At 41.7% G+C, this 15310-nt stretch overlaps 1 protein-coding gene across 8 annotated transcripts in view; it reads right to left on the bottom strand.

Moving 5' to 3' along the window:
* Nucleotides 1-15310, bottom strand: part of GPATCH2 (G-patch domain containing 2) — a 112602-nt gene that overhangs the window by 82174 nt on the left and 15118 nt on the right. For 7 of the 8 annotated variants that reach the window (XR_003753658.2, XM_029047061.2, XM_029047062.2 and 4 more), the window contains exons 3-5: nt 11607-11668; nt 7464-7646; nt 6345-6424 (exon numbers count right to left, since the gene is read on the bottom strand). Coding sequence is in view for 7 of the 8 variants with exons in the window: in XM_029047061.2 (XP_028902894.1) it covers nt 6345-6424; nt 7464-7646; nt 11607-11668 (325 nt within the window). In the remaining variant the exon portion in view is untranslated. Of the gene's footprint in view, nt 1-2787; nt 6215-6344; nt 6425-7463; nt 7647-11606; nt 11669-15310 lie in introns of those variants that run through there. The other variant, XM_029047067.2, reaches the window with a different exon arrangement.

The following is a 15310-nucleotide window of genomic DNA, read 5'->3' as shown; positions in this document are numbered from 1 at the left end:
ATTTTTTAGCTAGATGCATTATTCTGTCGGGTTTTCACCCTCAAGAAACACCAACTTTTATTTTGTTTATTTTTTTCTTTATTCCAGTGAACTCAATCAAATACCACTGACTGGTTGAAAAGAGGCAATCTAAGAGTTCTGCTTATCATATGAGAGCGACAGCTCCATAAACTGGTTTTAGAGATAATTTATCAGAGTATGATTTTGAAAATAAGTTAGTTTATCAATCGGTGGTATTTATCGAGCGCTTACTGTGTGCAGAACACTGTACTAAGAGCTCGGCTGAGCGCAATACACCAGATTCAGTACACGGTATGCCTGCCCACAAACAGCTGACTGTGGGCAGGGAATGTGTCGGTTTTTGTATTGTACTCTCCCATGTTTAGTACAGGGCTCTGCACACAGTAAGCACTCATTAACTATGGGTAGCCAAGAACTGAAGAGCCAGAAATCAAAAACAACAAGTGGCCAGGAGTGACAGATCAAAACGGTGAGCAGGCATTCTGGTGGAGGGGTCAGAGATGACGGCAGTGAGCGAGACAGGTAGGGAACCAGGCACTCAGGGCTGTAGCAAGTGACGCGCCACACTCTGTCGCCCCGGTGGTAGTGAAAATGAAACCAGACCGTGAGCGGCCCCGTGAATGAATTAGAGCCCCGGGAGGCTTGCGAGCACCAGCTTGACTACTGCTTTATACGCTTGCATCAGGCAAGGATCGCCCATGAGCAATACCAAGCTACAAAGAAATATATGTTGAAAAGCAAAGCAGTAGAGTAATATGTCAGTTTTGGTATGTCAGTAGAGTGTGCTGCTCAGGACATCAAGCTTCTCGACAAATGCAAGTTCACAGAGCAAACTGCACAGTGAGATGCTGTACGCAATCTGATGGTACTGGAGGAAAAGTTCTAGAAGCATCCAGACAAGATTATAAAAGATGAGGCCACAGGAGAATGGGCAACAGGAAGATACCCAAATAGTCACCGTACAGTGGAACAAACTGGAGAAACTATAAAGAGGGAGGGCAGGAGAATACTTTAAACACATGATACATATGATAGGTAGTTGACCGGGCAGTCAATAAAATTTCAGAATCCAAATTCTAATAGATGCCCATATCTAAACTCCACCTTTTGACGATTTCTTCCTAAACCGTTGAAGTCGACGAAACCTAAGTTATCGATGTAGTTACAAGGTGAAAGATGATAAATCAAATGTTAGGTACAATTATTAAGGCATTGATTAAGCACTTACTCTGTGCTGATTACTGTAGTAAGCATGGGGTAGACACACGATCACGAATAAGAAATAGTGCTTCTCCCACAAAGGATTTACAGTGTAACGGTAACAGAAGGAGATATCCCATAGGCCCGAGACCTCTTTTCCACTTACACTGCTTCAGAAAACCTGAAGACCCATTTCTCTCTTAAAGCAGCTTAAGTTTGCCTAATTAAAATTGTTTACCGATAAATGAGAGACACAATACTTTCCAAAGAAAACAGGGGAGAAGGGCTACTCACCTGAAACCTTTGTTCTCTAAAAGGCGTGAGGCCTCATCAACTCATCACTAGAGATACACCACTGTAGAAATCGGAGGGGGGGAGATAGCTATAAAGCTTCCAAAGCTGTACCAGAAAGACATCTCCCCCCTCAGACTATCCTCCATGGTTTCCAAGGGTTGCCTGATATCTTAAAAAGACGATGTACCAGACAGGGTACATAAGCCTCATCTGTCAAGGTGGGAAGAAAAATAATTCTCCTCCTTCCGGGGTATAAAAAGTGTCGAACTGAAGCTTTCCCTGTAGATCAGAAGAAACCTTTCCAGCTTCAGTGTTTCCTCCAGAGAGAGAGAGGAAACTGGAGAGAAGAAAGCCATGTCCCAGCCCAGGGGAGAAGCCTAGGGACACTACAGGATAATCCATGGGTCTTTCTAGGAAATACCTTTTGAAGCTTTGGTACCGCCAGTCTTCCGAAGGTCCACAGAGGGATATTAATAGGGATGAACTGATGAGGCCATTTAAACCTTTGGAGCCACAAGAGTGCTCCACTCTGCTGCCATCACGCTCCGACAAGTTCTTCATCATCCTAGCTTACATTTAAGGAATTTGGGGAAAGGCGATGCCACAATCTTCCTCATTATTCTATTCCAGTATAGCAGCCTTACTGGCTGTAGCACCTTCTAACTTATATCAGCGCTTGGAACCGTGCTCGGCACACAGTGAGCGCTTAAATACCACAGTAATAATAACAATACATCCTGCTGGCATTTAAGGACATTTCTTTCAGATCTGTTCACATTGCAGGGAGAAAAAAAACTTTTAAGAGTAACATTTAATACACTTTAAGCCCACCGTGAAGTCGCCCCCCCCGCCCCCCTACACCAAACAAGCAATAGAGGGGAAGACAGACTCTAAAATAATTTACAGAATAAAACAGAATGAGGGTGGTAACAGATTTTAAAGACGTGCACATAAGTAAAGAAATGCACATAAGCACTTTTGGGGGAAAAGGAGTAGGGTAATACTTCAGCGCTGAGGGGTGAGAGTGAGAGCAAGGGTTTAAAGGTGAGAGAAATAAGAGCAAGGCCCAGTGAGTAGGTAGGCAGATGAATAAACCGTGAGAGCTGGGATGTAGTGGGAGAGCAGCAACGATAATAAGGCGGAGAGAGTTGATTAGAGGCCTTAAAACGACGGTCAAGAGTTAATTTGCCGTGTTCTCTGAATCAGTCACTGAGAGTTAAAATACGGGTAAGCCCAGCACAATTGAAAACAAACAGCCAATACACTGAAACCTTAGGCAGACTGATTTATAAGTCAAAATAAGTCAAATACTTCGGACCCTGACACAACCAACCTCTACTCCAGTTCAAAGGTTGTTTAACACGCCCACCGTTACAATTTCTTCTCCCCGACTAAAACAGTTTTTAAATGCTGTATTTTTATTTTACGTCAACATCCAAGTGCAGATTTGACTTCCCTGCTCCCTTTTTTTACAGAACCTGGATCATTTTTCTAGTTTAACCATCAAACTTGGTACAATAAAATGGATGTAACTATGTCACCAGTATACTCAGTTCAATGAACTGAGCGGAGCACATTCATTTTCATTTCTAAAAACATTCTAACTTCTCTCTGATCCTTATTTTAAGATGTCAGAAGTTCCGTTTACAAAACATCATTATGTACATTTGCTTTAAAACATGTTCTCTTTAATTAGTTATTGATACACATACCCAAAATCTGAGCAGAAGATAATTCAAGGGACCGTATGGAGAAATTAATATTATAAAAATCTGAATGATTGCCTTCCTTGCACAGGCTAGCCACTTTACTACAAAAGACCATTAGAGAAATTAACAACTAGAAAGGGACATTTTCAGACTGAGCAGGAGAGGGTACAAAGAGAGAAGCGAAGGAGGCCTCATCTTAAGTAAAATTTTAAATCAAAACCCGGAGAAAGAAACAATTGTATCCTAAAACACGAGTCTCACTGTATACGCACTTACGCAGTTTATCTCCATCAGGTCAGAATTAATCACCTTTTTACAATTTAGAGGGGAAAGGCAGCTTTTAGTCTGGTTAAGCCATGTATCATCAATGCCATGAAGCTAACCTATCAGTTGTTAATAGCTCCTATAAAATACCAGAGTGAGATTGAAATAAGCCTAGAAAATGGGCTACAAATCCCAGCTATGCTCAAGCAAGCAGTGAACCAAAAATAAAAATAGGTGGAACTGAAACGAAGAACTAGATAGCATTCATCAGATTCATAATTGCTAAAGTAAAGTTCATGGGCCAAGGTCTACGGTGTCTCATTAAAAGTTCTGAAAAAAAATTACACAAGTTTTTTTTTCTATATAATTCAAGAGAAATCATCTGAATTTCCAGGCTACAGCACATAGAATACTATACAAATCAGCGTGCAGTTTCCAAACAATACATTACTGTATCTAGAAATATCAAAAACACTAAAATTTCTCATGAAAAGTCCAACTTGAGTAAATACAAAGAAATTCAAGGCCGTATGGGGCGACTTTACGTTTTAGTTACTGATTTACACTGCTTCTACAAACTCTTGAGAAGAGAAAATAATTACATATTTTTGAACGCTGTATTTACGGAACGTTTTCAGCTTGAAATTAAAATGCAGTTTCAACCTTGAATTTCTTTTCCATTTTTAACTGAAGTTGGCCCTTTAAGTGATGAATGTTAACAATGTTTCTATACAATGATATAAAAATATACATATAAAAATGAGATCGCATTGACTATTGGCACTTAAGAATGTTAAATAAGTTCAGCTTTACAGTACTATGGTTCATTTGACACACCGGTATAAACAATGGCAAAAAATATACAATATCAAATATACACTATCAAACTAATTAATACAATTTTTCACTTACTGAGTGACTTTCCACATTAGACATTTCCAGTGACACGCTAACAGGAATACTCAAATGAGCCGCTTTAAATACGATTTTAACCACAGTACCATTTATGGAACAGAGGATTTGGGGGCTACCATAGGTCTTATCCTCTATAAGGGAGGCTACAAGAATCCGTTTCATTCCCTCGCTGAAATGGCACTTTAAAAAAGAATCTCTTCTTTTTGTCGATTTCTTACACAAAACAACACTCAAAGCATTACAGTTAGAAATGCAAAATGTTATAAGGTATCAGTAACTTTTCACAGGTTCTCAGTCAAGCCATATTTTAGGCAACAGTTCAAAAACATGTCAAAGACCAAATCAACAGGGCCCAAGAAAGCTTCAAGACACAGTTTTTCTAATGTACATGACTCTTATATATACACACATACACACACAATGTAGAAAGGATTATTCTTTCATTAAATTACAAAGACTCTACCGATAAAGTGCCCTGTGTACAGTGGGAGCTCTCTGACTGTACGGCCAAGAATCGAACTTTCCTGTCAGAAAAAAATTGTACGGTTTTTTGTAGGTAACCCCTGAGGGAAAACTTGCTAGAAAGGATCACCCTACATAAAACCCTGACTGACAACGCCGTTCCCAGGGGAGAGTCATTCGCAGCTCAGCTGAGACAATCGAACACTGGAATATTTCTCTATCTAGTTTCCTTCCCATCCCTATTACAATTCTGAAGGCAGAGTTTTATTCTGCCCCCCAAATCCTGTAAGTGCACCCAACTTTTTAGATTCGACTTATTCCTGGCATTTCGGAAGAGGAAATAACATAGAGTAGACGCAGCTGCTCTCAGGCACAGAATTCCACATGGCTCTATCGTACAGAAAGTTTTCAGTTAGATTCTAATAGCCTGTAGTTGGGTTCATCCATTTTGTTCGTTTCGAACGCTTCCTCACGTCCCACTTCAAAAGGAGTTGATTCAGCTCTGACGGAAAGGGCTGGCTTTGGCTTGCTGAGTACAGCTCAAGCAGGTGCTGCCTAAGTTACGTTTCATGGATCGGCCAGTGTGGTTTTACCGTCCCATCAGTCTAGAACTTCAACTTTCTTGAAAGTGTAATTAAAATTATTCAAAAAGGCGTAGTGGCTCTTAGTGAAGTCTGAGCTAAAGATATATCATCCATCCCCTTAGGCTGTAACATATGAACCTTGGTCTTCTGGGCTGATGCATTTCGTAGCTCATGTAAAATACACTGCTATGTACTTTGACTTTGGTTCTAGCAATGAAACATAAATGTCAAGGGAACTTCCAGGGGTGCTTTTTTAACATACCCATTTTTATACTCTGCCTTCACATTTTCTCTATACCCTTAAAACTGTCAATTTGTTCTAACCATTCGTAACAAATATTAGGAAATATCTGGGTCTGGCCTGAGTGTTCTTAGTATCCCGGGTCTTGGAGGGGGCTTGGCCATTAAAAGGACAGGAACGCTTTTATTTTCAAAGTAAAGTGGGAAATATGTACGTGTGTGTGTGAGTGAACGTGAGAGACAGAGAGAGAGAGAGTGTGTATGTATAGTGATTTACATTGGCTTCCAAAACTCCCTTCCCGATCAGGATAATTTCTGACTAAAAGGGAAGCATAGCAGTCCTCCAGCAAAAAACATCCCCATCTTTCCAACAGACAGGTTCTCACTCCAGGGATATTCCTCCAGGTAAGAGGACAGGAACCAGGTTCCCTCGAATGCCATTCCCCAGATGTTCAAAACGGTAACTAATATAATAGCAATAGAAGATTTGGTTTATAGGGGAATCTCACTGGTCCAGTTTGCAGCCTACAAGAAAATGGATTATTTTTAGCTATAACATTAGGATAGAAATAAAAGATGAGGATGTGGCTTTTAGTCCACAGAAATGGAAGATCACTTCCAAACTCAGACACTTATAAAAGAAAGTCATGCCTACCTTTGCAGAAGGGTTTCCTGGAGCTTTTTTGCCGGCCTTTGAAGGCATTCCTTGAAGGTGACTGAGTCTAGCTTGGAAACCTAGAAACCAAGAGAGCTCAGTAAGGAAGTACGACCGAATCCGAGGCCAAAAGACAATTCAATTCAATCTACGATTAACGTCATCGACATTTACTGAGCAAGCACAGAGGAGGAAGGACTGAACGAGACACCACAGAGTGCTTGAAGTATTTTTTAAAATATTCTTTGCTTTCCATATTCCCTTTTTATATTTTGACCTTTAACCTTCGATGAATCATCCAGGTCCTTGTTTTCCTGTTGCTGGACTGAAAACGGCACAGAAAAACGACGGCGATTAGTTTGGCTATCCCACATTCTTGCCCAATTCTGTTACGTTATCTGAGCTTTTTGATATTTCATTATTCACTACTGGTTGGCTAACTGGTCACTCGGGTAATCAAGGATTGTGGCCCGCTGCACGCATGAGTCTGAAGACCGACCCTTCCCAGGACTTATTTAATATTCTTTTGTTTGGTTGCTGAATTTTTCAACGCTCCCCTTCTCCATTACTTATTTCTACTTTCCATATATCTGTCTTCTGTACATTTACCTTGGACTTCAGAGTGGGGATAAGTGCTCAATAACGTAACAATACCAAAGACTGGGGAGAATGCGACAGAAGCAAGAAGTAGTCCTCTGCCCTCAAGCAGCTCACGATCTGATGTGGGAAAACAGGTCAACACGAATTTTCAAGTAGCAGGAGCAAAGGACAGAACAAGGCTATAACGGGAAGTATTAGGATTCAACAGCAGATTAAGTATTTCAGTATACAATGAAATATCAAATGATAATATACCTATAACAGCCACGAGCCTGAGATTGGCTTCCTATTGCCCCTGACTTACCATTTCACAGCTGTTAGCATATGAAATCCCAGTTCAGCAAAAGCAAATCACGCTGCTATTTATTATTAAAAAACAGAAGAGAGAGATTTGGCTAAAACGAGGTTTGGAAATTAGCAGTGGATTTCCTTGATGCCTACTTCTCATGAGCACACATTGCCTGTCGAGTCATTTATTCATTCACCCTCCCTACCTCCTGCACCTTGAGAGCTACTGACCTCTTCTGCCAGAGTGTGTCATTAGCGGAAAAGAGCCACTTAAGATACTCTCAAAGACCGGATCTGGCAGTTCTTTATCCAGTTCTGAGGGATCTTCCTGCTCCCACCAGGGGACCACTCCAGTGATGCCACAGGCCCCGCCAGATTCTTTTTCGTAGAACCAGTCGCTCTGCTCATCATCACCTGTGAAAATACAATAATCCCCCCAAAAGATTGGAAGTTTATCATCCTCAGAAGGCACACGGAGAAAGTGATTGCCATTATCCTTATAGCACGAACTGCTCTTCCTCCACACCCTAACAATGGTCTCTAATAGTCTGACAAGCATGCCATCAATAAGAGCACATAAAACGTAATGTTTTAGAACCAATTTAGCGACACAAACAACAATAATAAACTGGTAATCTTTGACGATAACTCTAGGGAAGTCCATTTAAGTTGCTACATTTTCCACATTAACAAAAAACAAGGTTTCCTATCCTTGGGAAGGGAAGTGAAAGGTATAAAACTGTGAAACCTGCTCTTTGCAGCTAATAATGGTATATAATTAGTTTAATTTCATGATTTGTATGGAACGTAAAAAGGGGAAAACAATCAGGAGCAGATGTGACTCAATGAAATTAATCTGATTAAGTTCATTAAAAATAGTTTTGAAAAAGTTGATTTCAAATGAAAAGTGACAGTACCGTGGGCAAAATGTGAGGCATTAGCCTGTTCTCTCGTAAACTACGCAATTTTAAACACAAGCTGCCAGGAAAATGCATTTCAAAGAAGAATGGGAAATATGCAAGTAAAGACTAAATTTCACTTGAGGATAATGCTCTGATGATTTAAAATCAAGGTTGATTTTTTTTAGCGACAACTTTTTATAGTTTTCAGTTCAGTGGAGTTGTTTCAAAAGGTATGAATTCTGAAATGGGGCGAGGGGGTGAAGAGAACATGGTTGCTATAATTATCGTCCTGACTATATTGTTAAAATGAAATTAAAGTCAGCCTCAGATAGACAGAAGCCTCAAACTTTTTGCCATTGGATTCCTGGTTCTTCTGAACTGTAATCCAAATAACATACATTTTTACATTCACTCCAAATCTTTTTCATGTATAAAACAATTTCACCTTAAATTTCGCTTTAAAATTACTTATGGAAAATTTCTTTAAATATATATTGCTTAAGATTCCAGATTTAGGTAACAAAGGGGCAGTTTTTACAAGAGTAATTTGAAAAGAGGTGAAAATAACAGAAAATGAAAGGCAATGACAAAAAGCTTAAAAAGGTTTAAAATGTAGATAATGATTAGAAATTCTGTTTCTTCAAATACAAACAGTACAAAGTATACCAAACCCTATCTTACTTTAGTCCTAAGAAAGTGATGCAAATTTTAGCTGTATATTTCAATGAAAGCAACCGATTAATACATTCGAAAACTTCACTAGGCAATTCTCCTCAATCCACTATATGAAAAAATAGTATTTCAGTGACATTATATGGGCTTGATCTTTGTAATGATCTGGTGCATTTTTACTATTTATCAGTTATCATGAACTATGTTTCAATTTACAAAACAAATCATAAAATAAGGTTCTACCTCTTATCTAACACCTCAAAAGAATAAAGTAATCACAAAATTGGGGGGTTGGGGGACGGAGTTTTCTGTCATGGTTAGAAACCAAAGGATAAGGTTACATTCAGCTTTGCCTAAATATGTATGTCACCATGAGTTTTGGTTAGAATACTATAGAACGAGGGAATGTTCATCCGACAACCAAAGTCAGTTTGAATACAGCGCACCATGGTGTTAGAAGAAAGGGCCGACAGGCGTTATATTGGATCGTGGGAGAGTGCTACAGCATGGGTTTTCTGTAAGACGCTATTTTGCAAGAACACGTCTCCCGTGTTATTAGAGGACTACATTCGATAGCAAATCCTTGGGTTGGAGAAGTGTAAACAGTGGTGGACACCAGGAATTGTGGTGCTAGGTTCCATTCTGTTTACTATCTTCCTAATGGAGCCGGATGAAGGAGTGCCAGGGATAGATCCATGTTGTTGATGGCAACAATTACTTCTGCAGGTGGGGACAAACTGCAAGAAACCTCATAAAGATGAGTGACAGGGTTGGAAAGTAAAAGATGAGCTTCACTGACAACAAGTGCAAGGTAACTCAAGTAGTAAAACATGATCCGCCTTACAAGTATAATTCCAGGGTGTTGGAATTATAGGATTATAGGAATTGAAGGGATGTTGTCCTTCAACTCACGAATTCAAGGTGCTGACCCAACCAAGAGTCAAACCAGTGCTGGGTATTCTCAGAAAGAGGATATTCTTTCACTACAAGAGGCACTGTCTTTCACTTCATATACTACGGAAAACTCGCCCCTGTAGGAACACATGCAGGTCACCAATACAGTTGGAAGGAAAGGACGGGATGACGAAGGAAATAGCTGCACTGGAGGAAGTACGGTGAAGAGCAAGCAAGATAACTGGAGGAATGGAGAGGTTTCTGAATGTCGATTCATGGCAAAAGATTAGGACTCCTGTCTGGAAAGAAGCAGGTTGAGAAGAGACACGATTGAAGTCCATAAAATCATAACGGGCGTGACGGAGAACAGTTGTTCACCAAATCCTATGTACGGAATGAGGTAGCACCCACTGAAGCTTGAAGGTGAGTATTTCTTCAGTAGGAACTAGTAGCCACGTGGATAAATTGTACAGGCCGAAAATACCGGCAGGTTCTAAAGCAGCTTGGGTTAATGTCTGTCTCTCCCTATAGCCTGTAAGCTCGCTACGGGCAGGAGAACGTGTCTGCTAATTCTGTTGTACTGTACTCTCCCAAGCGCTTAGTACAGTGCGTTGCCCGTAGTGAGTGCTCAAAAAACACGATGGATTGATTGATAGGAAATATTCACAGTGAGTTAGTGGAAGGAAAGTCAAAGATGGTAGATGATATATCCTATCTGTAATCACAAGTAATCCAAGCATCTTAAAACCCCAAAAGAGACACATTCCTGGCTGGTTGGACCATTAATGTCATTATTTATGTTCTTCTCTAGTACTTGTCCATTCAAAGGAGCTTTCTGGGGAATTGTTATGAAAGGTCTTTTGGCAAGAAGCAAAGAACTCAACCTAATGTTAAAAAAAGGACTTGTTCCGGGTTGTTCCCCATGTTACTCCTGAAGGGACCTCGACTCTGGTGGAAAGAATAAAACACGGAGCCTGGGCGTGGCAATCAGTCGATCGATGGTATTTATTGAGCGCTTACTGTGGGCAGAGAAATGTACTAAGAAACTTGGAAGAGTAGAATACAAGAGAGTTGGTAGACATGTTCCCTGCCCATAACGAGCTCCCAGTTGAGAAGGTAAGAGTCTAACCCTCTTTTAATGGTGGTGATGAAATCCTTACCGTTCATGGGTTTGCAAAAGCAAAAAAAAGTGACCAAAATATAGGAATATAAAGGAGAAAAGCCTATAAACCCTAATGCATTGAAGAGAAGGGCGTAATTCCAACTCTGTTAAAAAAAAAAAAAAAAAAGTGGACTTGTGGAAAAGTCTTAAGGAGGTAAGGTGTAAGAAAATCAAAAATAGAGGAGAAGTGCAAACAGTAACTACCTGACACCTTATCTCCGTTTCACAGTTTACAATTTGGGATTCGTGCAAATAATTTAATTACCCCTAAAATGGATAGGAGGAATAAATGTCACAGCTGAATAAAAATGACAAATTACTTGCAAATCCAATCTTATTATTGCTTAACATTTTAAAGACATTCGTAATCAGAGAACGAGAACCAGTCTCTTGTGAACTTGTCAAAAGAGGCACAGAATTGAAAAGGCTGAGGTACGAAAGCTTTTTGAACGCTCGTCTCCAGAAAGATAATCCTTCCTAATATTATAAGCTTCACATACTAGCTTTTGGAGATAATCAGGGGATTTAATTACTTCAGGTCATGAAGACAGGACACCTTCGTTAGCATGTAAAAGACTGGCAGCAAAGCCAAACCCCAGCCCATAAAGACACATGTTTAAAAGTAAATGGATTACGGTCACCAATCTACCAAATAACTTGTACTGAACAGAACTTACAATGAAGAAGTTTGTCCAAAAAAAGGAAGGGGGTGGGAGGGAGGGGGAGAGAAAGGCATTTCAGTACCTTGTCTTCCTTCATCATTGGTAAACAAACCAGCATCAGTACTGCTGAGGCTGCTGGATTCGCTGTAATAAGGACAAAAAAAAAAAAAAAAAAGAGAAACAGATCAAAAGAACAATTGATCTCTCAGTCGTAAAATTTTAAAGAGACAAGGCTGGGCTCAGATGGAACTTGAGCCTGACAAAGATCTGAAAGAAAATAAGATGATTTTTTTTTAATCAAACTGCAAATATCCTGGTTCCATTAACTACAGAGCGTATTATTTTTGGCACATAAAACCACAGGAATCTAATGGGACCCTGACAGTAAGCCAGATGTGACTGCATCGAGGTGCTGACACAATTGATGCATTTTATTATCTGCTGCCATCAAATGCTCACTGCTCCTTTCTTATGCTGTGCAATTCAGCTTGATCCCGGAACACCACTGCTCAGTAAAATGGGAAAAATCTCAATCAAAAGCAGTCTAAGCCTTTCTTCGGCACATGAAATACAAAAGGCCTGGAGATGGAATTACTTTTCATAACAACATTTGCAAATATTCTGGAAAATATAGCGCTTAAGAATTCACTACAACTCTATTGCCTGGCAAGGAAGAAAAAAGTTTACAACAATGACAATCCATTAAATCAAAGTTAAGGTCACCCTGAGAAAAATGAATATGACGAATAAGATGACAGAAATAAAAAAAAGAACAAAGGTTCCCATTACTCTCATGCGAGTTCTAGAGGTACCTTAAAACACAAACTACGCAGATACTATACGGAGGAAAATTTAACATATAAATTACAGCAATACGTGCTGTTTCCTTGATGTTCACAAGTCATTTCCATTGGTGCTAATGGAAGTTATGTTCCTTTGGAGAACACAGATATCTATGAGGTTAAAAATATCACAAGATAAGGTTATACGACAAAAGGTTTTCTTTGGGAAAGCTGCTTTCAAGCTGAAAAATGTTCTCTGGCATTAAAATATAGAATTACTATACTCTTTTTTTTTTTTTTACATTGATCAGTCACGAAACTTAAAATGACTCCGCCCAAAAAAAAAAGCTTCAAGGAAGGCTACATTTATTCAGTGCAGTTGCTTCATACCTTGGCGGCTGATAAATTACCAGAACCATAGATGTGAAATTAAAATTCTTCACCTGATAGCCAATCCAGTATCGCCTAAGTCTAAAGACCAACTTCTAGATATCTCTGCTTAGCTTTCCAGATTTATTCAACATTTGCTACAGCCAACTAAAAATGCATCCGTAAAGCCTACGTATTACCGGGAGTATTTTTACGGTACGATCGCGGGATAACACAGATTCAGTCAAACGCTTTAGCACAAGGATCTCATCTGAGCCCTGCTTCGTGGCCCCTGGGTCGTTCAATCCTCTTTATTGAGTGCTTTACCGTGTGCAAGACACTGTACTGCGTGTTTGGGAGAGTACAATATAACAGTAAACAGACACCTACCTCCCCTAGCTGTAGAGGGGGCAGGGATTGGACGTGTGGCCCTTATTCTTAGATCTGTACTCTTATTCACCCCCCAGCACTCACGTACGGGTCCGTAATTTATTTTAAAGTTTGCCTCCCTCTCTAGACCGCCAGGAGGGAACGTGTCTACCGACTCCGTCATACTGTACTCTTCCAAGCGCTTCGTACGGTGCTCTGCACAGAGTAAGTGCTCAATAAGTGGTTCGGGTTGATTGGTATTGAAGTGGGGGAGAGCGAGGCAGAGGGAGAGTGGGAGAAACTCACCTAAGCACACCGAGTAAAGTCATCCCATTTTCAAGAGCAAAGTGGGATATCGAGAGGAGCCGCTAAGGTGCAGAGACAAAACAGGCAGGAGGGGAGAGACAAAGAGACCCGTGTTGCCAAAGGGTCTGTAGAGCACTCTGCACACAGAAGGCATTCAAATACTATTTGGCAGTTGATAGAGACACACAGAAACACACACAGAGCCTCATCTGATCCTCTCTTCTACTTTCATTCATTCATTCGTATTTATTGAGCGCTTCCTGGGTGCAGAGCACTGCACTAAGCACTTGGAAAGTACAATGCAGCAATAGAGAGTCGCTCCCTGCCCACAAAGGGCTCTCAGACTTAGCACATAGCAGAGACTCAATATCACTTGAGGAGCTCACATTCCCACCTCGGCTACTCACCACACCCAACTCCGCGCCCGGCCACTCCTGTGTTTTGCTGCCATTTGCCTCATCTGGGCTAGACTGGTGCCGTGGCTTCGGTACTGGGGATATCGTACGGCTCCCTGCCGTGAGTCTTCCCTGAGCTACTGTTCTGAAGGGCGTGGAGGGAAGCTGGGGCTGGAAACACATCGGCGAAGAGCAGCAGCTCACCACAGCGGGATGGAACGGCAGCATAACCGTGAGGGGCAGCAGCAGGTGAGGGAGGCCGTGGTCGAGGCGGCGTCCGATAGTACTCATAATAATAATATGAGCACCACAATCATAATATAACAATAAGTGCTCACTACGTGCCAAGAACTATTCTTAGCACAGGGGTAGATTCAAGTTAATCAGGTTGGACCCGGTCCCCGCCCCACCTGGGGCTCACGGGCTAAGTAGGAGGGAGCAGGGTTCAATCCCCATTTTACAGAAGGGCTAACTGCGGCACAGAGGAAGTGAAGTGACTTGTCCAAGGTCACCCAGCGGGCCAGTGGCAGAGCCGGGATTAGAACTCGGGTCCTCTGACTTCCAGGCCTGGGCTCTTTCCACTCACTAGGTCACGTTGCTTCCACCGCCTGCCGACGACGTTTGAGCTTCTCCAGCGTGCCTGACGGCAAAAGGGGTGGGGGGGCCGGGGAGGCTGTGTCTTTTGAGCCTCGGTTTCTCCCACTGGTACCGCTGCTGCTTCTCCTTCCTGCTGTGCTCCACAATGCTCCCGGTGCTGGGCTGCTGCCTTCTGTGGGCGTCCCCCTCCCCAGGCCCACCACAAAGCGGGGGGGCTTTGAGGACGAAAAGCAAATGTTAGCGGGTCTCGGTAAGAGATGGCTGAGCACCTCGGCTAAAGGTCTCACGGCTGCCACGCACCCCGGTTCCTGGGGCAGGGGGCTCGGGCTCTAATCCCCCCCCCCCCACCCACCCTCTACTCCATCGACGACGTTCGAGTCCCAACTAAATCCACGGGCTGCGGTTTAAACACCTTGCTCTAGCCCTAGCCCCTATAAAAATTTGGGCATCGATACAGTCTTCTCTGCAGGGTCTTTAACTCGCTTTGCGCTGCGTCTAATTAATTCCCGTAGTCGTAAGCAAGCTTAATCAGTAGGGCCTGTTGGGAGCTTCTGCACTTGGAAGAATATAATAGTTGACCTGCTCCCCAGGAGGTGACCGCATATAACAGCTGGCACGGTCACCTGCCCTCAAGGAGGTGTCCGTCTAGAAAGGGAGACAGACACTAAACTATTATTTAATGCTGATGTGGGATGAATGACTACTGGCTACACAGTCAGATTCACTGAGAAATGTGTGGCTCAGTTTATATTAAACCCAGCGCTTTTGTTAATTGGCTCATTTTAGCAGATATTTTGCCAATATTTAAAATATTGAAATGACAGTGCTCCTTCCATCTTTCTTCTTGTTCTTGCCGGAGTTTTGTTCCTTCTGAGATGATACCCCTTCCTATTTGTTCCTTAGTTTTCTGGGGGGGCGGGGGGGGGGGAGTGGTATTTGTTACGCACTCACTACGTATCAAACACCGC

Source organism: Ornithorhynchus anatinus, chromosome 19 (assembly GCF_004115215.2).
Source record: "Ornithorhynchus anatinus isolate Pmale09 chromosome 19, mOrnAna1.pri.v4, whole genome shotgun sequence".
NCBI classification, from domain to species: Eukaryota; Metazoa; Chordata; class Mammalia; order Monotremata; family Ornithorhynchidae; genus Ornithorhynchus; species Ornithorhynchus anatinus.
Note: the sequence above shows the minus strand (reverse complement) of the source record. Positions and strands in the feature narration are given on the sequence as shown.